General features: G+C 36.0%; 1 protein-coding gene across 1 annotated transcript in view; it reads right to left on the bottom strand.

Annotated features, from left to right (window-relative positions):
• Positions 1-9446: 9446 nt before the first annotated feature.
• Positions 9447-24077, bottom strand: part of LOC113490019 (contactin-associated protein-like 4) — a 234238-nt gene continuing 219607 nt past the window's right edge. Inside the window, exons 22-24 of the mRNA XM_026866169.1 lie at positions 14256-14474; positions 13836-13907; positions 9447-9660 (exon numbers count right to left, since the gene is read on the bottom strand). Of these exons, the coding sequence (XP_026721970.1) occupies positions 9467-9660; positions 13836-13907; positions 14256-14474 (485 nt within the window). The 3' untranslated portion in view covers positions 9447-9466. The remainder of the gene's footprint in view (positions 9661-13835; positions 13908-14255; positions 14475-24077) is intronic.

Genomic DNA, 24077 nt, shown 5'->3' with positions numbered 1-24077 from the left:
TAAGAAATGGAAAAAAACAACCGTGGGAGAGAAATTGCACCAGGAAAAATGATTGAGAATGTGTGAGAGAAACAACTCTGCAGACACCAAGGTCAGTGAAGGAGGTGGAGAGGTGCTCCAGGCACCAGAGTAGAGATTCCCTTGCAGCCCATGGTGAAGGCCATGGTGAGAGGACAGGCTGTCCCCCTGCAGCCCATGCGAGTCCACAGTGGAGCAGATATTCACCTGCAGTCCATGGAGGAGCCCACATTAGTGCAGATGAATGTGTCTGAAGGAGGCTGTGGCCCTGTGGGAAGCCTGCAGTGGAGCCGGCTCCTGGCAGGATCTGTGGAAACAGGAACTCACAATGGAGCAGGTTTTCTGACAGGACTTGTGACCCCATGGAGGATTCACACTGGAGCAGTCTATTCCTCAAGGACTACACCCCATGGAAGGGACCCACTCTGGAGCAGTTTGTGAGGACTGTAGTGCATGGGAAAGACTTAAAGTTGGAGAATTTTGTGGAAGACTGTCTCCTGGTGAAAGGGACACCAAGATGGAGCAGGGGAAGATTGTGAGGATTCCCGCCCCCCACACCACCACCCCCCCCGAGGAGGAATGAGCAGCAGAAACAGCATGTGATGAACTGACCACAACCCCCATTCTCCATCAGCCTGTGCTGCTGGAGGGAGAAGAGGTAGAGAAATCACGAGCAAAACTGAGCCCAGGAAGAAGTGAGGGGTCACACTGCAGTTCTCTCCACTAACAGAGGGAGGAACCACCAGCTCCTGCTCCTCCTTTCATCTTCTCCTTCAGCATCTGGGCAAACTAGGTCACTGTTAGCCACAGCCTGCAATGCAGCCTCCCTGCTGACGTTCTGTCAGGTTGTGTGCTTCTATCTGGGGCCTGAGCAGAAGTTTCCAGCCTTGACTTTCTTATTCTTTTTACTGAGCATGTAGTAAGACGAAGTCTCCTGGCTAGGTATATCTGTATGTGGCCTTGCAGCACTACATCCTGTAGAAACAGCAGTATGCATGCTTACTCACAGCTTCCAGATGTGATTAGACCTGCAGAGAAGAGCTATGTGACCAGTGATGCTTGGTCAGCTAGAATGGATCATGCTGTGCTTAGGAGACCTGTGCAGCAAAGATAGGTGATAAGATTTTTTTTTCCAGGAACTCAGCACAAGGTGACAGAAATGCACACAGTTTGACAGGACACAGTCTAGCAAGATAGAAATAGCACAGCTGTGCTGTCTGACAGTGCAGCAGAATACTCACAGACCTGACTCTGAATGAACTGATGGTACAAGTCACCTAATGGAAAAGCAACCTCTACTGCAGCAACCTTACATGTAATTACAATTATAGGTTCTCCACTAGTTACATGATTATGAGCATAACACTGGTTCAAAAAATAAGAAAATGCCTACATTAAAAAAGGTACCGTGAAGCAATAAGACATGTTTACTGCAAACACATTTAGGTTTTGAGGATATTACAGTATACTACAGAACCCTAAGGTGAATCTGGTAATGGAGAAATGGCTGTTAATTGTAAGCAAGTGGTCAAGCGAGTTAATTGTAAGCAATGGTCAAGCGAGTACTGCACAAGTGCAGCATTACTACCATAATATACATTATATGACTAATTTAAAAAGCATTTAATTTCTCAAATGAAGCACTTAACCATTCTAGAGTACTGGAAAACAAGTACTTACTAATGCTTTCCTAATTAGATTCACACTAAACAGGTTTACTTTTAGTTTTGAGATAAGACTGTCAACTCAACTCTAGACATTCAAAGATCTTTCAGGGAACTGTTAATTATTGTTATTATTGTGCAGAGAAGGTACATACTAGATATTTCATGCTGTGCTTAATTCAGAAATTGAAATACTTTATTGAGGCAAACAGACAGCTAGATATCAGCTTGAAACTAAAATTACTGTTAGCTTGTTTTTACAAAATAAATAATTGAAAGGAGATGTCCTTGATAACATGATCCCAAATAAATGTTTCATATGAATTGAAAAATATTAATACAAGAGAGTTCTAAAAACAAATTTTCAGGTCTTTTATAAGAACAGTTTCATCAACAAAGAAAATTCCTGTTTTATATTCTCCTTTTCCATGAATTTTGTCCTTTATTCCCATTATGTATTCTGGGAATAAATAAAAAATCCAACACAGTATGTTCTGTAAAAATGAACGAACTTTATCAATGTGTAATGTAAAGAAATATATGACATATTGTTAAAATCCTATTCTATACATAACTACTATTTTCTAGTAGGGTTTATCTGTAAAACACCTGAAACACAGCACTTTTCTGTTTATGACATGAATTAGTGAAAAATTGAATCAGACACGCACATATTATAAACGTGAACATCAGAGACAAAATCATAGCAATGTTAACACCAATAATTCAAATACGAGTTGCTGATTTACAGATCATGATACTAAACAATCCATTTGAATATTAATTTCATGGTAAGTTTTTGATGTGCAAGAATAAGGCTAGGTATGTTTTCTAGTAAAAATACAGTAACTGCTAAAAGACTTCCTTCAAATTATTTTGTAGGTAAATTTTTTTTATTTCCATGGAGAGGGGACCATGACTGAGTAGTTACTCTTTTTGAGATGGTGTAAACCTCTATTTCTAGCACCACTGAATGTAGTGAAGAAAAAGTTGTACCATATAAGGAGTGTTTTCTAATGTTTTCAGTTAGAAAAGAGAGAGACTATATGTTGGGGCTGCAACTGCTGAAAAAGTCTGTTTCCTTATTATGATTTTCAATAGTTTTTAAAATTAAACATCCTGTAATGCCCTTTTAAATTAATTTGTTCACAACTGGTATGTGATAAAACTAAAAGCAACAATCTCCTCTTTATTTACAGAGGGGGTGTGAAGGGGCTTAGGGAGTCGGAGGTGGTACCAATAAAGAACCCAAAGAAAAAACCAACCCAAACCAGTATATGTTTACTTCTAGATTTGCTATTTCATATAGAACATGCATGTTAATAAATATTAACTTAAATAGTATTATTTTATCTAGATAAGAAATACTTATATATGCAATAAATTTAAAGGTATTAGAACACAGTCAATTTTCTATCCTGTCATTTAAAAAACAAAATATGGTAAGTCTAGCAGTTACCGGTGGCTAGAAGACTAACTCTGTGATAACTAAAAGTAGCCACAAATAGGATTAATGAAGCAGCTGAAGCTACTAAGAAGGAACCAAGAATTACACTTAAAATATATACATGTGATATTCTATTTGAACTAATCAATTAGCAGGAGACGTTTTGTAAGATTGTAGATGTGTTGTTATAATCCATTGTTGCTCTTTATCTATATGACACCTATCTTGTTAACTTCAATTATTACCCCTCTAGCTAGATGAAAATGTTCTGGGCTCATTTTGGCTAATAAAAGAAGACATGCAATCAAATCTATACTACAACAAATGGTCCAAAGTCTGTTTTTCTGCTTTTTATTCATGTGTCACTCTATGCATAAAACAAGAGGAAAATGCTATTATTTCTGACTGAAGAAAAAAAGACCATCTCCTGAAATAAATGTATTAAAATAGATACAGATAATTCATGTTACTTACCCTAAAATTATTTGCTAAATATAAGATAAAACCTAATTTATAATATGATGCTACCCATTTATATAAACACTTCCATCTTCAAAGGGCTTTACAAATGTTAGTAAAGCAAGCTAGTCAAAACTTCAGTATTTTTTCCCTATTGTACAAATGGTGTGTAAAGGTTAATGGCTTTTTTCAAGGCCATACACTTCAAGGTGGGATAAATATTCGTGGGTTCCTCAGAGCTCAATCCCCACACTTCTGTTATTGGAAAAGTGTGCTGAAAGTCTGTTAATTGTTTAAATAATTCATAAACAGGCGTACATCAATGTATTTATATTACGTAGTGATGGATGGTTTTGCAACCTTTATTTTTTTAATCCAGAAAATTCTATGATGAGAGCTTTCAGTTAAATTAACATTGGTCTTATAAATTGCTTGCAAGGCACTTCTGCTTTTCAAAACAAAACAAAAAAAATCAGTTCCTAGGCTCCAGTAAGATTGCATTGTACTTGAAATAATAAGTTCTTGCAGTTATCAGAATAAGGTAGAAGATGCAAAGACTCTGTTGTGTTAAAATGTATAACATACAAATGTTATCAAGTCCTATCTGTTATCTGTTGATTTGCTAAATAACAGATGTATTATTTTAATAGTTCTTTTTATGCTGTTGTAACTTGCTTCTTGATGACAAATGCATACTTGTGCAATCTGATGTAACCCACTGAAAATTCCTCTTTAATTTTCTTGGACTTCAGAAGTAGCAAGAGAACTTAAGTAGCTGTTTCTTTTCTGCAGATTTAGAAGTCATTCATTAATGCCCACTGCCTCACCTAATCTGAAGGCGTGAGTTCTGATGTTTCCTAAAAGCCAGTTAACTGACTGGACAAGTACAATTCAAGTGAATTGATAATGGACATATTAGCTGGTTAAAAGATTATTAATTGATTAGTGTTTTTCCAAGACATATTAAACAATAGCTGAAATATGCTGTTCAATGTAATGATTTTGTGTGTCTGTATGTGAAATATCACTTTATTTTGCTATCAGTCAAATGATTTCTCAAGTCCTGGATGAAAAAGGGGAAAAACTATAAAAGGAAGGAAAAAAAGAACTTAACTGTTTTTGTGTGAGAGATGCTATTAACTTTTCCCTTTATCGGCAGCCTGGTTGTCTACCTCTTACTGTTCTGAAAGAAACCACAAGTTCTATTTTTTTTTTTTCCTTGAAAAATTCCTGTGAAATCTTAAATATTTTGTGAAATGGATTGGATATTTTCCCAACATTATGGAAGATGGTGCTTCTGAACTCTGGACTGTTGTCCAGTATTTGACATATTACAAAGTAAATGGTAATCTCTAAAGAATCTTAGCTCTGACTACATAGCTCATTCACATGCATGGCTTCTTGGCAAAGCATAGTCTATAAGCACCTTTGTTTTTTTGTTTCTGTTTCTCATATTAGCAGCTCTAGCACTTTCTGTACACAAACCCATTAAATGTTTCCCTCCCACCACAACCGAAAAAGACCTAAAAGAAGGTTCTGAAAAGAGCAGATTTCAAGGAAAGTTCTTTTCTTTTTTCTTTTAAGCATGTTCTTGTGTGTACTTTAAAACCACACTGAAATTGCTTCAGTACCTTCATACATGTACCTTTTTATTCAGCTCCAATTTCTGTAGAGTTTTTCATTTTTATTCCTTCTTGCTAATGCACAATCTCGTTAAATGAAACACTATGGCTCCATAATACTTTTGGCTGCATAATTAGGAGCTTGATTTGAGAAAATTATGAGGCATTTCTGCATGCTTATGCCAGAGAATGTGCACTGCACCCCAGAGACTAGGGCAAATGCTTTTTCAGCATTAAGTTTTTGACTAAGCAAATATTTTTCTGTTACAAAGAACATTCTTCCTCTGTGACATCACATGGCTTATATAGTTACAACTCTGCCTTGAGTGTAAACTGTTACAATTAATTCTCAAAGTAATCAATTTTATTTCAAAAGGATATTTTCCATCAATCCTCTATTGACCTGCAATAGTTGCATTTTCTGGTTTTAGCTCACATTGCTACTGCAGGCTTCCTGTCATCTAAATCTAAATCTGTGTACCCTAATCTATGCAGCTGAATCCTCCCAGGAATTCTGTCTGTTTTGTCATTTACACACTTTTATTCCTTGTATGTCACTTTCATGAATAATGGTGCTGTAAATTTGACTGTTAGTACATTTCATGTTGTGTACTTAGCGTATTACATATTCTTCATCTAAACAACAGTGGATGAACTGGTAAATGTTTTCCCAAAACCTAACTAAATCATATGTATGTGCTAAATGTTGAGTACATAAATAATTATAAGCCCTTTGTAGCTAGTGCCCATGCGAAGTTTTAAAAATGTACTGGCATACATGCTGCTATTTATTTTCTAATGTACTTAAGAAAAAAATATATTTGCCATGGAAAATGTGTCAATGCATAGTAAATCTGTTATATTAGCCCTCAGTAATATCTATAAATAACCACACTCACCAAGTTATTATGTGCACTTCTACATATTTTTACTGTTTAAAAAAAAAAAAAATAAATCAGTACATTGTCATCAGTTTTAAACTTTGTAATACAAATTTTTTTAAAAATATTTTCCTCATTTATTTTAAAAAGTGTTTATTAACAGAGAGTTGAAAGGTCACACACTGGAATAGAGAATCAAAAAAGGGACAGCACAATGTTTTATGATGTCTCAGTGCACTTCGGTGCCAGCATTTTTGTGTACCCATAGAAATTCAGCAAGTAATGGAAAATGCTGCTTCAATGACTATGAACGGACATTTCGGATTCAGGTGATGACTATATGGTCACTCTTCCGATGGATGAAAACAGGCATTTGCATCTTCAGAGAGACATAATTATTGTATACTATAAATCTGCAGATAGATGTGCATTCAACAAAATCCATTTCTGCTTTTCCACCTAGAATCTTTCACATCATAAAATGCCTTGAAAAGGTGTTTGGATGAAATAATGTGCCGTCCATACAGGCATTTCTACCCTCTCCCCCTTTTTTAATTGGTCTGAAATAGGGGTTTACACTGCTTTTAATTTCCTGTTGCTTTTAAAAATTCAAGGAATAGGGAAAGAAAATAATTTTTCATCTGGAAGGAAATCAAGTAAGGGAAGAGACCTTTCTCTCCATCAAAACACACAATAAATGGAAATAGAAGTAAAAGCAAGTGATTGAGCAGTTAGGTTTGCAAACTTCCAACCTGTCCTGGTGTGGGTATGTTTTATTAAGTTATGAATATATGCGTAATATATTAGTAACTCTTATATGAATAGTCTGTCTTTTATCATGAAATTAGGGTGTCCATTTTGGTCATCTAATGTATTATAATCAACACCATCGTACAAGTTTTGTTTCACATGGTTACTACATCCAACATTCATAAAAAGAGAACTGACTGGGACTCATCACTGCAGATAGATTTGATGACGTGACACATGAAGGTGGACATTGACATATCTATCACAGGAAGGGAAAGCCTCTTGAGAAGCAGAGGGTTTGAGTTAGAGAAGTCCATGGAAGGACTCCTCTTTAATTCAATGCAATTTAGGCCAGACACTTAAAAAGCAGGTCATAACCTTCACTTTAAAGTAACTAGCTAGACTGTGAGGGTCCAAAGTAGCAAATGTAACAAGTCAAGGTCTTCTTCTCATGACCCATGTGAGGCTTTCATCTCCTCCATTCCCATGACCCATTCTTCTCATGACCCATGTGAGGCTTTCATCTCCTCCATTCCCCATGCACAAAACAGGGTATTCTCATCCCTATTTGGAATACTCCAGTATCATTCCCTCACCATGCTTTGTCTTTTCGAAAGGTGACATACTGTCACGAACCAAACTGTAGTGGTGAATACACTAACACATGCATGACATGGATAACGTAGTTCTTGATCCTGGGTCTTCAGCCTGATTAATTTACCAGAGATGCATACAGAATTGCAAAAATGAGAAGAAAAAGAATGCAACTTAATCTAAACAATTTCCAGTTCCAGATCCTCCAGATTCCAAAAAACCTAAAGTAATTTGTTCCTAAAAGGGAAGTAAAGCTGTACAGGAGGAAGCAGAAAAGGAACTGCAGAATTCTTAAACTAGAAAGTAAAGATTGATGGAAGGAAATAAGCTTTAAAAGAGAGCATCTGTTGGAAATTTATATTTACAACTACTATTATGTAAAGAAAATTACATAGTAAAGGTTTTGGCACACCATGTCACGTTTCTAGGTCTTTAAAATGTTCTTGGGCATCTATGATAAACATTTTCTAAACTTCACAGTCTAGGGTCTAGCTTTGATTCTCCTCACTGAAAGGATATAAACCAACTCTGAAAGCTGTTTAAATTTTAAACTCAAGTCTACTAGGGCACAGAATTCCTGATTATTTTCTCATATCCAAGCTCTAGGCACACAGTCTTCTTTCTAGGAAAAAAAAAAAAAATCCTTTGTGTGAGGGTCAGTTACAGAAATATAGGTATCTAGTGCTATTTTTGATGCCTTAGGGTATTCTATCTGAATGTCTCTTCCAAAAGACACATAATTTCTGTAGAATTTGTGATATTCCCACCAGGCTATGAGTATTTCAGATGCCCTATGGTGTTTAAAGCATCCTTATATCTTCTCTTTAGACAACTCAAGTCTACCCTTCATCTGTGACAATTTGTCTGCACAACATCATAGACAGCTCTCATTTACTCTGTCAGGATAGTAAGCACCTGTTTAATTTTGAGTGGTATTACCAGACCTTCTTTCACAGAGGTATAGTAGGTACTATTAAGAGTAAAGAATAAAAGTATTCGATTAGCAGCCACTGTACTAGACTCTAAATGCCCTACTTCTATTATCAATAATAATCATAAATAATTTCTATAATTTTGAACAACTTAATTTTGAGGTATGGAGCAGATCATAGACACAATTTTGTCGAATACATCCCAGATAGTGCACAGAACATTACTTTTTGACAGAAGAAACATTAATTTCCAGGAACAATTACCTTGATCATCTTTTGGTATTTTCACTCATGATAATTTAACTATTGTTAATATAGTACTTAATCTTTCCAAGCAAACGTTTTGCCTTCTGTGATCCCAATTTTATTTAAAAAGCCTAGAATGTGCATAAGACTTGGTGTCATTACTTGACCATCAGTGAGAACCTACTTCAAAAGAGATTTTACAGCATTTCAACAGATTGCACACCCTTCAGTTTTAAGTCCTGCTAGGCTTGTCAGAAAGACGGGATAGTGATGACATTGGTCACATCCCAGAGGAAAGAGTACAGTTTGTTTTGGACACCAAACTCCATGACTCACAAGCAGATGCTGACACTAGCCAACAGCAGTTCAAAAGGCATTTTCAGTTTGATGAAGAGGGATCACTATAATGGAACACAGCAGAATTTCTTTAGTAACACAAAGTATTAGAATCCACCTTTCACCTTGAACAAAATTCCAGAATCAAATTTTAAAGAAAGTATAGGAACAACTTCATAACAGTTTTCCCATTCAAAAATCATATTCAGTATGTACGCTAAACTTCAGTCATAGAAGGTCACATCAGAACAGTCGGAAACTACCAAAAATGAAATTGGTTACAATATCTAATTCACTGTTACATAAAATGCATTTACAGTATAGTAACTAAGAAATGCATGTAATTTAAAGAAGCCCCCTATAGCAGTCACTGAGACTGAACATATGTAGTATAATGTCTCAAATCCATTGCATTTACTGTAGAGTGCAAGAGCTTTTTCTGTTCATTGAGAGCCCCCGGCTTAACAAGAAAGTCAGACTGTCGCATTATGATATTCAATAAGATCATGAATGCCAATCAGAAGAAATATTCCTTTTGATTTTCACTGGCTGTGTTTTGCATGCTGAGCTCACTTTTCAGTGCAGATTCAGCACTGTCTTCATTTTCAGATCCTTTTGCCTCATTTTTTGAGTATATGCCTTTTTTTTTATAAATGCGTATGGCTATGGCAGTGATGCAAAGTAGGATGAATATCACAACTGCTATCACACCTAGGAGAAGAAAAGAGAAAAAGGTCAAAAGAAAGGATAGACAAATAACAACTCAAGGGCCAGAGTAGGACAAAGAAGGAATGACTCCCTCATATAATAGAGGGTCTTACAGGGAAACCCAAGAAATAAGAAAACATAACTGCTTTCCAACCAGAAATAGCACTGTAGTATAAGCTTTATGGTAATTGTTTTGAAATTTTGCACACTACTTGTAACCAAAAAAAAAAAAATTTCCTCAGGATACTATAATTTTAGTAACTTTTGATGGAAGAGCAGCAGGGGCCTTAGGTTACTTAGGTTACAGTAGCTGTAACCTAACAGTAACCAAGCTCTCTGTCAGGCCGAGAATTCAAGCCACTGCAGATCTGAGGAGCCGTTTTTCAGGGGCTTTCCTGCCAGAGAGTGGGACAGCACAAAGGACACTATTATGACTTTCCCCTTTTCCCCAGCTCCTATGAGTATTGAACACTCTCCCTTTCCTTAGTCACTCAGGACCCTTTCTCATGCCACATGTCATCAGGAGAGAAAAGGGACACATGTCCCATCATGAGCTTTCACCTGCTAAACAGATCTCCTATCATTGCTGCAGGATTGGTGAAGGAATCTGGAAAGCAGAAGCAAGGCAGAACAGGGTGAGGACAAAGATACCAATCTGGATTTATGATCCAGGTCCTCTATCAGCCCTGCCTGTATACACCACAAAGTTTAAGCCTCAGACACTCTGCAGTAAAAATGGTTGCATAGAATTAGTCCTATTCATATCCAGTACTCCACACAAATTAGCTCAGACCACAGATGACTGGTTCTGACTAAACACAGCAGTTAATGAGGAGAATTTATTAAAAAAAAAAAAAAGAAATGTAAACCAGTTCATCGTAGGGACTTCACTGGAAATTGGCTAGTGTTTATAGCCACCTATCATCAGGTCAAATGGGACAGACATTCTACAGTTTATTCTGCCTCATGGAAGAAAATTCCCACTCTGACTGCCTTTGGTACATCACAATTACATGAAGAGATTTTCATGATCTACGTTAATTAGGGCTCACATTTCTGTAACTGCATCATTATAATGAACAGACGCTGGTTAAAATACTAAAATACTGAAATAAAGGCTTACTTCATATTCAGCTTCATCCTAGGTGTGTTTCTGCTTTGTATGACTTTGGGGTCATAAGTAAACAAGGTCCCTGACTACCCATACGGTAGTGAGCAAGTGTTTCCAACAGCTTTAACAGCCCCATCTAGTAGGGTAAAACCATCATCAGTACAGCCACCTGCATTATGGTATTCTAGTTGATCAGTTAGAAGGCAAAGGGGCAGGAGCATAAGCTTTATATAGGAGATTCATCAGGTACAATATATGCCACATACCTAACACAGAGACTAAATCAAATCAGCACTTAGTTTTAAAAGCGACTAAGATTTATTGGACTGTTACCAGGCTGTGCTGCTCCTAACACAGCAGATTAGGAACAGTAAGGAAAGAGATACTTCCCACAGAGATAAGCATGACCTTACAGACTTCCAGATAATCTCCTCTCTTTCACACTCGTCCTCTCATGATGGTCTCAGGCCCTTAAATTCATGATTCAGAGATTGGGCATGAGAGAAATTTGAGGAGAAATGAAACAGAAGGGAAGCAGAAAGTGCTTATCAAAGAGGCAGAAAGCAAGACTAGGTTGCAGGAAAGAAAAAAGCACTGAACAGTCTTGAAAACAGTTGTAATGCAGTGGCTCAGCTGCACTTGATGAAGGAACAATCTGCTGCATAACTTGGCCACTACTGAAAGAAAAATAAAGATACATAGTTCCTTAGCACTGTACATAAAAAAAAAAGATGATCCAAAATTCAGCCCTTTTTTCATCCTCTAATATGTGCAGCCATCCTTAATGGTAGGAATAAAAACATTTTTGTGTGGTATCTTCTTCTCTGGAATAGACTCTATAATCTGAGTGAATATGCTCTTATTTAGATTAAATATAACAGTCATTCCTTTGTTTCACAGTCACAGTTCATGCTCCCTTTAAGGGCTTGTCTATAAATTTGCCTTGTCTGAAGTAACTGAATTGGTACAACTCTCAGTTATACTCATTTAAGGGTACTTACATTAAACTTTACAGAGTGTTGTACATCTTGCTTTATTTTGGCTTTTAAACAACCATAGAAAGAGTAGAAATTTTGTGAGTGCATATTCCCAAATGTGTTTAATAATAATAAAATTGTGAGCTTATTAATATCTTAAAAAGACCATAACTATAGTAGCTTGAAGTTCAAAAATGACTTTGTTGTTAAAAATCACCACCCCCACTAAATTATCTAGCACATAAAGTGATCTTTATGTACAGATATTTAAGCAAAATAATATTTATATTTTGAAACAGCAAAGTAATTTTTGACAAAGTTAGACGTATAGAAGAACTCAGAAACCATATTTTTAAATTCTGACCTCACTGAATTCAGTGGTAAAATTCTCAGTGTTTCTGTGTATAAAAATATACAGATATAAGTATCATTTCACAAGCAAGGAATCTTATAGGTTTTATTACTTCTTATTTTAGTACCTTTAGCACTGCTCTATTATAGGTCACTGACCATGTAGTGTGCTGTTGGCAGGCACTGATCAGACCGGGTACCATTATTTAAATTGCAGATACACAGGTGACTGCAGGTTCTTATCTTAACCCCACCTTCTGTAGATCTAAATGCATTTATCCTCAGAGAGATGTCTTGGCAACTTATTCAGCCAAATCCCACTATGTCATTTGTCTGCCGAGGCTTTTAAAGCCCTTAGAAAGGAAACAGAATTTAAAGAAGGAAACAGAAAGGAAACAGAATTTTAAAGAAAGAATACAGAATTTAAAAGATGGAGGGGATGACCTTTCCCTCCCCCTGCCTTCTTTCTGTTGAAAACTAATGGGAATTGAAACTGAATTATACTGTGAAAATACCATCTTCATGAGTGAAAACAAGTTTCCTTCCATCACTGCCTCCCAAGAGTAGAACTACCACCAGAAATTCTCATAAGGGAAGACTGTCACAAGAGACAGTATTATTCCTTGAAGACAGTATTATTCCTTGAAGAAAAAAAACTGAACAGACATAGCCATACACTTGCTCCAATACCACTGACAGGAACTGAAATTCTTAGTGTTCCAGATCCCAAACTCTCCCAATGAAGGCTCACTTGAATAACCTTCATTCCTGCTCAAGAGACAGAACAGGTAGGCTTCCCCACTACAAAACAGGTGGATCTTGGCTTAAGGATGGTCAGTCAGAAAGACACAGTAATGGAACCTGCATATCCTGATTATCAGTCCTGTACTTTAAGAACAAGACATCTGTCCTAAGCTTTATACCATATTTGTTCCGATGGGCATAAAAAATAAAGGACTGTCAACATATTCACTTTAGGAGCAATTGAACTGTGTACATGGTTCCTCTATTTCTCTGATCAAAAAAAGTGTCTTGAAAAAAGTTTGTGAATGTTCATTTGTAGTTCTATTTGAGCTTACAAAAGTGGCCAAAAGAAAAAGTAAGAAAATAAAGGAGAAACCAACAGTAATTTTTTATTATTATTTTAACCTGCATTTTATTTTTAAGCTGTTAAAGTTAGTGATGGTCTGTCCAAGAGTACATTGCTTTCCAAATGCAGAACCTGCATGGAACCTGCCTCAGTCTGTCCAAAGATTGATTCAAGGAGAGTTAGACCCCATTTTCTCAAGAAAAATCTGTGTTGCTCACATCTATTAAAGAAGATTTTGAACTTGACTGTTTAGCAAAATGTAATTTTTTGGCATAGTTAAGGAGCAAAAATTGTTCTTTTTTAAACATATGCCATTTGTCACAATGTATCCAAGTGCTTTTAAAATCATAGACACTAGCATTAGGCAGGTTGGAAATCTTGTTAGTATCTTGTGTTTCAACAGATTGTTCCAATGTATAGAAACACGGATAGCATAATTTTATGTAATAAGAAAACAGGAGAGCTATTGATTGTATTTTAAAACAAAGCTTGATTTTTGTTTGTCTAGTACTTGTAATAAAACAAAATCTTTTTACTAGTTTCCTTATACACACAAAACTAAACTGACTTCACTTCGTCATTGAAAGACTCACAGTTATTAGAAATAAAAAGGTTCCTGTTCCCATGGAGTTGTTTTAGTCCCTATTACCTCCAATAATTGCAGAATCACTTCTGATTGCATTAGCTAAGGGCTCTCCCTCATCTATTGGTCCAGAGTGATCTGCAGCAGAAAGAAGGTAAGTGACAGACAAACAGAAGAGTTTTCAATAAATTCTCACATGATTAATGCTCATGTACAGTATAGAACAGTGGCAGTACTGTGGGTCTGTAAACATGCAAAGAACAAGAGTGATATCAATGATATTTTCCAGAGATGAAGAGAGAAATGTAAACATTCAGAGGGAGACAGGCTAAAGAAGAAGTACATATAAAAGAGAATTATTTTTCAAAGTACTCCTGAGGTGTTAACCCACGTGGAAAAAACATAAAAGGTAGTTGTGATTCAGGTCATGAATACTCTATTAAGATTTTGCTTCAGAGATCAGAACAAGTGATAACCATATGCTACCTGCAAATGAATGGGTTGTTTCACTTGATGTTGAGTCAGCTCCAGTTAAAGTACCACAGTTGGATTCAGTGAAGTGTCCCCTTACAGTGATGGGGGCTGAGCTGCTGTGGTGCAGTGCAGCCTTCAAAGGAGCAATGTGGTTGAACTGCACCGAAGAGAGACATCCAATAAACCCCTGAGAGTTTGCCTTCATAGTCTCCTCATCTACATCGTTGTTTTCTATTAATCAAAAGGAACAGAACACAATTAATCATAGTGCAAATGTACAAAATAAAGTGACAGAAGAATAAATGAATAATTAACCTGTGTTCCTCTGAGTATCTCTGAGTTACAGCAACATATGTAGATTCACTGAATCCCTTTCTTTTCTGTCTTTAATGAAAAGACAGTCAGATACATTCAACCTTTTTTTTTTTTTTTTTAAATAGATGAGTTGCTAGTCTGCTGAGGCAAATGCTTTTAACTTACTATAGCAAGTTCCAAAGCAAAAATATTCAAATATTACTAAAATATTTAAATTAAAATGCAATACTTTTTCATGCTACAAAAAGATAAGGATAGAGAATGCATTCATGAAAAATACATATTTTATTAGATTTCTGCTTATAAATATGTATAGTATTGGATCATATTCATTCCACAGATTCATATATCTACTCCATCACATCACCACCAAGTCTGTCTGAACAAAAACTCCCTGAGGGCCTCAGATCCTGCAAATCTGTCAAGATACTTTCTGTGAAATTCTAAAAAATGAATGGTGTTCCATTTTAAATACAATATCAGTATCTTTCCATCTAAGGAAAAACAATAATAATAAAAAAGCGGAAACATCCTCCCTCTTACTCTCTTGAGCTACCTTTCTGCATGTATGTACCCTGTCAGAGCTATCTATTCACCAGCTAACGCTCACTAATGCATACTTTGGAAAGGGAAAACAGTTTACTTACTCTGACAGTTCTAATTTAAGCAACTCTGGAAGTACTAAATATTAAAAGAGGATTCTTAAGGCACACATGTATTCAAGTTTTGTGCAAATAAAACGGGAATTTAATCTCATTCATTTTCACTTCGAACTTGTCTTAGAACCTATGAAAGAACTTGTGATCTTTACAATAGCTACCACAACAATTTTGAATACCAGTGTACAACGCACTCCCCTATACAATTAGATTAACAGTGAAAATCGAGCTGATGTGTTTTGGTGGAACATTGCAAAATAGCACAGCAACATTTTCCTTAACTACTCTCTGCTTATTGCAGTGGTGATGCATTATTAGATAGATGGATGTTAGCCAAGAGTCTCCTCACCTACACTGATGGATTACATAAAATGTTGGATGTTTACCTGCCTCTGTTCTCTCTGTAGCATACGCTGCTTCTAATGATTGTCTCACCACACTGAATGATCTGCTAGATCTGGATGTCCTAAGAAAAAGGCTAACCTGAGGTGGCAAGAAAAAAATGTCCTATCCCCTTGTGATAAAAATATATACCTCTAACTATACATAGGATCAAAAACCTCAAGAGAGAAGCATTTTCTATTATTTTCTAGTTTCTTATACAAATCATCTTGAAAATGTTTTAAGTGTATAATACGGAAGGAAATTAGATATTTAAAATCCTTAGAGTACACTTGACTCATTAATTAGAAAATACTGCTAGGATAGAGTAAAATTATTTATTAGATCAAGCAGTCTTGCTGGTAAAATTAAAAGGTTTAGGTAGGGAAAATTCCTTTCTATTTTAGTGCTTAAGTCAAATTTAACTGACTAAAAATCACACAAAGACAAGTTACATATCAGAGACTGTATTTTATAGTAAACAGCAGTTATGCATCCTTAAGCATCTTTATAGCAATTCATTTGATAAGTGTACTCAAATTTTTTTCATCAGAAATACTAAATTACCCCACCTACATTGCCATCTTCAAAAAAACCCGTGCAAAACACAAACTCAATAACCCTCTCTTTGAATTCTGCTTTAACCTTCTTTTCTTTGTGAAGTAATAGTGAAAATCAGCAGACATACAGTTCCTAGCAGAACATTTTAAGATAAGAACTGTGCAGCCATAAGACTAGCTTTGACCTTTCTGCTTTTATGATGTTGAAGTTTTCAAAATTTTTCATGTTCCTGTACAATCTTATCTTGTTTTAAAATTACATGTTATACGTTGGGTGAATTATTGGCCGATAGATTGGGCTCAAAGAATTTTAGTAAATGGGGTTGCATGAGGCTGGTGGAGAGTCACCAGTGGGCTTCTCCAGGGCTCAATTTTAGGGTCAGTGATCTTTAATGTTTTTAGAAATGATCTGGATGCAGAAGTCAAATGTAGATTAAATAAATTTGCCAGGGATACTAAATGAGAAAGAGCTGTGGACTCCCTAGAGGGTAGAGAGGCCTTACAGAGAGATCAAGATATACTAGAGAGCTGGACAATCACCAATAGTATGAGAATTAACAAAAGCAAGTGCCAGATTCTCCACCTGGGATGGGGTAATCCTGGTTATACATACAGTTTGGGTGATGAGAAGTGGAGAGTAGCCCCCATGGAAAGAGATCTGGGGGTTTGGGTTGATGGTAAGTTAAATATAAGTCAACAACATGCTCTGGCAGCCAAAAGGGCCAGCCGTGTCCTGGGGTGCAGCAAGCGCAGCGTAGCCAGCCAGTCAAGGGAGGTGACTGTGCCACTCTGCACTGCACTGGTGTACACCCCACCTCGAGTACTGTGTGCAGTTCTGGGAGCCTCGGCATAAGGACATCAGACTATTAGAGTGTGTCCCGAGAAGGGCAACCAAGATGATGAAAGATCTTGAGGGCAGGACCTGGGAGGAGTGTCTAAGATCACTTGGTCTGTTCAGCTTGGAGAAGGCCGAGGGGTGACCTCATCACAGTCCACAACTTCCTCAGAGGGGGCAGTGGAGGGGGAGGTGCTGATCTCCTCTCTCTGGTGACCGGTGGTAGGACGTGAGGAAATGGAATGAAGCTGCATCAGGGGAAGTTCAGATTGGGCATTAAGAAAAGAGTCTTCACTAAGAGGGTGACTGGCCACTGGAACAGGGTCCCCAGGGAAACTGTCATGGCACCAAGCCTGCCAGAGTTCAAGAAACATCTGGATGGATGATGCTCTTGGTCATACGGTTTAGTGTTAGGTAGTCCTGTGAGAAGTCCAGAGTTGGACTTGATGATCCTTATGGGTCCCTTCCAACTTGAGATATTATTCTATGATTCTATGAATCTGCTCAGTAGAAAAAAGTAATGCACATTTAACTTCCACAGTTAAATTACCAGCTGGAGGTACTAACGTGCCTTGAAGAATTGCCACAAAATCTCACATTTGTGTATACCAGCCTGTGCTGGTATGAAAATTTTATTATTCCCAGGATTTTGCATTAAAAGTGCTTATTACAGTTAAAACTAATTCTATCTATACACCCACTGATTTCAGTTGAATCATATATGGTTGGCTGGTTGGTTGGTGGGTTTTGTCCTGTGGTTATTATGTAACCACATAAATGCCGCTACACTACTACAATTTTTTTTTTTAAATATGATAATATTAACTAAAATATTTACATTATTTTACTAAAGCTAATCTATTATTCTGACTGAAGTAACCAGAAGAAGATAAAGTACTGAAAAATATGTCATTAAACAATTATTTTTCTGATTTTTGTGCACAATAGAACACCCTTTGAAAACATTTCAAAATGGTCTAGTACTCTCTTCCTTGTTATTTGTTTCAGAAGTTTAATGATGAAAAAAATGCCAGTAAAGAAAACAATTTGATTAATGGCAAGTAATAGATAGTTCTGTCATTTAGATTTTTTGCTGCTTTTTCAACAATACAAATCCAGGAAGCAGAAGTCAGAACCGGGTGTTATTTGTGGAGCTGTCATTCTCACACTGTTAAGATTGAGTAGAAAAACTTAAAAATAAAATATTAGAAGGCAGATATTCTGCCAATGAAATTATTTCATCAAATTAAATTACTGAATATTGAATTTTTAAGTACTATTATTTTGTTCAAGATAGCAAGCGTATAGAAACTTTCTCTTTCCCAAAATAATTATCTCAAAAAGCTTCTATATTGTAAGTAAGCCTTGACAAGCTTGGCTGACCAAATTGAAAATCTGATGAAAACAAAATTTTTAAAAAATGTTGCACATAAATTTGCTGGACTACAATTAATATGTACTTTAAATTGTGAGAGCTGCATATAAATTAATCTTTTACACTGACAGGCTTATATTAAATACTTTTCTAAACCAACTTTAAAAGACCGACTTTTACTATTTTATTACTATATGATTTCCCAAATACTCACATAGTAGGAAAAGCTGCATAAAGAGAAATGGACAATTTTAAAGCATCTATTATTTAGCATGAACTTCACTGCAGGTCTTTTTTGGGAGTACCCAGACTTTATTGTTTTAAATGTCTGATTTTCAAATTAGCAATTTGAATTATCACTATATTTTTACAAATTATTGGATCACACTGAAAGTTTTGCAATTCCACCATTCCTTTATCTATAAAACCATAATAATTAGAGACCTTAAGCAAGCTGTGCAATTATTAATTATCCTCAAAGATATTCCCATAAGAGAGAACTAAATTATAAAATCTTGTCATTTCAGAATCAAATAATGTAAGAAACACCAATTTCACTACAAATAGAATGGAATAGTTTGAATACACAGAAATTAAATTTCAAATGTGGCTACAAAATATTTTACTGGTTTAATTTAGGTCTTCTTATTAAGAGTCTAGTAAAAAATGGGTTCTATTTATCACTTAAATAACCAGTTTTTACATGTTGGAGATGTCCATATTCAGCGTGATGCCTTTGTTTAAGTGAATTAGCTTAAAATCACATATTAGCTCGTGAAACTTTGTGTATAAATCAGATCTAAGCAAATCTTGTTGTAGGCCTATCTTTATCTCAGTTGGCATGGAAAGGTTAGTAACTCTCACTGAAGAAAAATCTTGTCTATAACTCCTCACCATCACCCTGGGGACGGCTAGGAAGCTTTGTGCTGGGTAAACGCGGCTTTACTCAGCGGAAGTAAATTACTTTCTCAGTGGGTTGCTGTAAAAAGAGAGGTTTCTTCAGTGTGGGGTGCTTTGATAGAAAGTACTTTCTTAGAAGGAAAAACAAAACATAAGGAGCCCTTTGGCTTGTATCCTGTGAACTCTGTGGCTGAGTGTGCTGCTTCTGTTTTCCCTCACAATTTAACCTTCACATAGTTTGCTGAGTCCCAACACAGTCTAGTTCCCTGACTAGTTTGTCACAATGTTGCTTAACATAAATTCAAATGTCTTTAAATTGGAGGTCTTAAAATTGGAGGTTCTGGGAAGTGAGGAAAAACAGTGACTTTTTGTTTTGTTTTGTTTTGGGGTTTTTTGTGGGAATTCAAAACAAATTCAGCTGCTAGCTCTCAGCTTTGCTTTCAATGAAAAACTGAGCTATGTAGAATGGCAGAAGATCTCAGCCAAGTACTTCTCTGACTGAAGATCATTCTTAGAAAATGCATAGCTTTCAAACCTACTTTAAAACTTTGTTTTTTTCCTGAACAACATTGCAAATTACAAAAAAAAAAATTATTTCATATTTTGTTACTCCTTCTGTTTAGACCTCTTCACTGCAGCACTCATCAATTTTTGCCACTGTCTTCACAAAATCTCCTTCCATCTCTAGACATGACTTCACAGGAACCAGGACTCAAAGCAGTCAGATTTATAAAATAAACAGCAGCTCTTCAATATCATAATCCTTTGAAAGGGAGAGAAGTATAACATATATTTTCTTCAGAAGAGAATCTCTAAAATGAGCCAAATTGGGCTGAGTTCCCCAACAGGTCATTGTAACTCCACGCTTCACATTAATGTGGTGGTGGAAAGCCATCATATAACTTAAGAAATTCCCACCTCTGAACTTTTATAACAGTGTGGTTTCCCTGGAAGAGACAACATTGGTCCTGATTAAAAGAGATTGATATTTGCCTAAAAATGTGCATTTAATTACATTGCTTCAAACACATTTTAAAGAAAATTGATGCAAGATTTGGTATGAGATTTCATAACAAATACAAACCCTTTAATTCTGTACTGGCCACTCTAGTATTACCCTTATGTGAAAAAATAGATTACACTTCAAAACATTAAAACCACTTCAATTTTATCATCAGTTAGTGGGGTTTTGAAATATTTTAAACAAATTTATTCTAGTAGTTTATCTTTCAGCTAATCTTGCTTTAAAATTATGCTGCTTTTCTTTTTTTTTTTTTTTTTTCATTCTCTGTGCATATCTACATACGAGTTCTTTCCTGGACTGTGAGTTCAATAAAGAAAATTTACATTTCAAAAGTAATATACATTGCTTTTTGTGTTAGAGGTTCTTAGACATTTTTCTAGTAAGAAAACAGATCAGCTACACTGACATTCCTCTAAACATTCAAAACTAAACAATAATTATGATATTTATTTTTTAAAATCTTTAAATATGATCTTTAAATTTCATTAGTTAATGCAATTTAAGCTACTTAGCATTTGGTTACCATAATTATGAGAGCAATTATGACTGTATGCATTTTATAATATATTCAAAATTATTCTTCCACCTATTCTAAATAACACTCTCAGAATTGAAAACCACAACTATCTATTTGTTGGATAAGGAATAAACTGGTTGACCTTATCCAAACAGTTGAAGGCAACTATTCAATGTCTAAATGGAGATCAGTAACAGGGGTCCACATTGGGATTGGTACTGTTCATTTTCTTTGTTAATGACATAGACAGTAGGATTGAGAGCATCTTCAACAAGCCTGTGGATGATACTAAGCCAAGTGGTGCAGCTGATTCACTAGAAGGAAGGGATGCCATCCAGAGGAACCTTGACAGATTCAAGGATTGGGCCCATGTGAACCTCATGAAGCTGAACAAGGCTGAGTGCAAGGTCTTGCACCAGGGTCAGGATAATCTTCAGTATCAGTACAGACTGGGGAATGCATGGATTGAGAGCAGCCATGTGGAGAAGGATTTAAGAATACTAGTGGATGAAAAAGTGGACATGAGCCAATAAATGTGCTCTTGCAGCCTAGAAAGCCAGCCCTATCCTGGGCAGCACAAAAAGAAGTGTGGCCAGCAGGCCAAGGGAGGTGACTCTCCCCCTCTACTCTGCTCCTGTGAGACCCTTCCAGGAGCTGTGTCTAGCTCTGGGGTTCCCAGAAAAAGACAGATACAAACCTGTTAGAGCAGGTCTAGAGAAGGGTCACAAACATGGTCAGAGGGCTGGAACACCTATCCTATGAAGAAAAGCTGAGAGGGTTAAGGCTGTTCAGCCTGCAGGACAAAAGGGTCTGGGGAGACCTTACTGCAGTTTTTTAATATATAGAGGGAGCTTACAAGAAAGTTGGAGAGAGATTTTTTACAAGGGTCTATACGACAGGACAAGGGGTAATAATTTTTAAATGACAGAAGGTAATTTAGATTAGACTTAAGGAAAATGTGGGGGTATTTTTTATGATGGGGGTGGTGAAACACTGGAACAGATTGTCCCAGGAAGTTGTAGATGTCCCATCATTGGACGTGTTCAAGGTCAGATTGTATGAAGTTGCCAGGTTGTATGTCAGTATGTCAGGTTTATATGTCAGGTTGTATGAGCAATCTGATCTAGTGAAAGATGTCCCTGCCCATGGCATGGGAGTGGGAACTAGATGATCTTTTAAGGTCCTTTCCAACACAAACCATTCTGTGATTGTATGATCTTATATCTCAGCTTATTAAATTAATTACCCTTGAACTATCACATTCAAATCTCTCTCAGTTAATCCCCTCACATATCTACTTTTCTAAACAATTACAGGTCAGAAATAATCTTAATTATTCTTTCCTGTTGTGAAATTGAACTGAAGATTTCAAGAAGTCTTTTTTTCTGGCTGAGATTACATATAGAAGGGGATATATTTGGAATTGATTTTTGTGTGTATATGTGTGGCATGTATGCATACATATGTGTGAAAGAGAGTTAAACTCTAATTTTTACTCAGAATAGAGTAGGAAACTAATTTCATACACATTTTGGATTACATTACTTGAATACCGATAGAGGTCAGACAGCAACTGGCAGAGATTTACTGCCTCCACCCGGTGGCATGATGGACTATTTTCATTCTTTTGCTTGTCAGTGGAGACTCTCTGGGAAAACATAACTGTTTTCTGCTATGATAGCCAGGACAGTATTTCTGGCTCTGATACAATGGCAGAAACCTTGATTTACCAAAGCTGTTATGTTATTCCCAAAGTTACAAAAAGTGGTAGATATATGGCTCCTGGAGGGGTAACTCAGGTACATAGTAATAAAATTCCTCTAAACTAAACCACGTACAACTGAATGTGAAGACACTTTTTTGATCTTCTGGGTTAGGGTAGGTATTATATAAAACATGTAAATAGTTCCTATAAGTCTGCTGGAGAAAGATAAATTCATATATCATCTATACTAAGTTTAGATGATGACTTTTCTTCTATGCCATATATGTTTTCTGACTTTATTTTTACAAAAAGCCTTTGTTAACACTTTAGCTTACTTTAAGAGACTTTTAAAGAATGGGAAACTATCGTTCCTTGTAGGCAGTTTACTCACTAAATGTTCAAGCACCAAATTGCTAGAGAGGGAGGCAGTTCATTTCCCAATCTTGTTTTGGAACATTGTTCATAATTTCTGTTTAAAATTGTTTTTATTAAAAATATACACAATTGGTTTTGGTAATGGTTATAACTTGTGTGACATGAAATTATAAACATTTAAGGTCTATAAACGTAGGTATAATCTTTTCCGATAGCCCATATTTTGGTAAACCTACTTATTCTACGCTTAGCCCAGGACCACTTGTGGAAGGCTGTGGAGGTTTGAACTCAGGCGGCAGCCAGACGCCATGTGTCCGGCCATTCACCTCTCCCTTCCCCCTCTGGTAAGATAGGGGAGGGACAAAAGAAGAGGATTCGTGGGTTGAGTAAAAAGAAAGAATTTACTAAATATAACAAGAGAACAACAGTAACAATAGTGAGTTCAAAAAGAAAACGGGTCAAATGCAACAGTGGCTCACCGACCACACTCATCGCCCCTCACAGCAACAATACTGACTGATGATAATCACCATAACTACAAAATGGTGAAAAGGTCAGTGTACCCTTAGTTACTATATATCACAAGCCTGTTTTCAAAAAAAAAAAAAAAAAAAAAAAAAAGTACTATTAGAGGAAGAACACACAAATGGGAACATAGGAACACAAACTTCAAATTACTTTGGAGAAAAGATAAACATTCTTTAACTTCTCACCATCAGCATATCTCCCTCTGTAAATGAGTTTTTCTTATGTGATGAATATGAAAATAATAAGAACTTGAGATTTTTACCTCAGGTTATTTTATTTTAACAAAATTGAGAGAATGGTAATTGTAGATAGGTAACTTCCATTTTGGTCATTACTACAGAAAAACAGCTTCTGATGAATTATCATTAGACAAAATAACTTGTCATAGCTTAAAGGAATGCCAGCAAAGCTTTTGCTTACATTACCTTATTCCTAACTGTTTATAACAAAATCTAATCATAGAAAGTTCTTCAAATACTGTACATGATTACTAGAATTCTATGGTCTTTGTGTATGATTTCACAGTGATTTAATTAAAAAAAAAAAAAAAAAAAAAGAAGTGGTGTTTCATAATGCTTGATTGCAAAATGAGAGATAGAAGTGTGAAATTATTTTTAATGGAACCTACTTGATAAGTTTTCAGGAAGCACTTACCCATGA

Source organism: Athene cunicularia (assembly GCF_003259725.1).
Source record: "Athene cunicularia isolate RWA chromosome Z unlocalized genomic scaffold, athCun1 chrZ_part2, whole genome shotgun sequence".
NCBI classification, from domain to species: Eukaryota; Metazoa; Chordata; class Aves; order Strigiformes; family Strigidae; genus Athene; species Athene cunicularia.
This window is presented reverse-complemented; position numbering and strand designations above follow the sequence as displayed.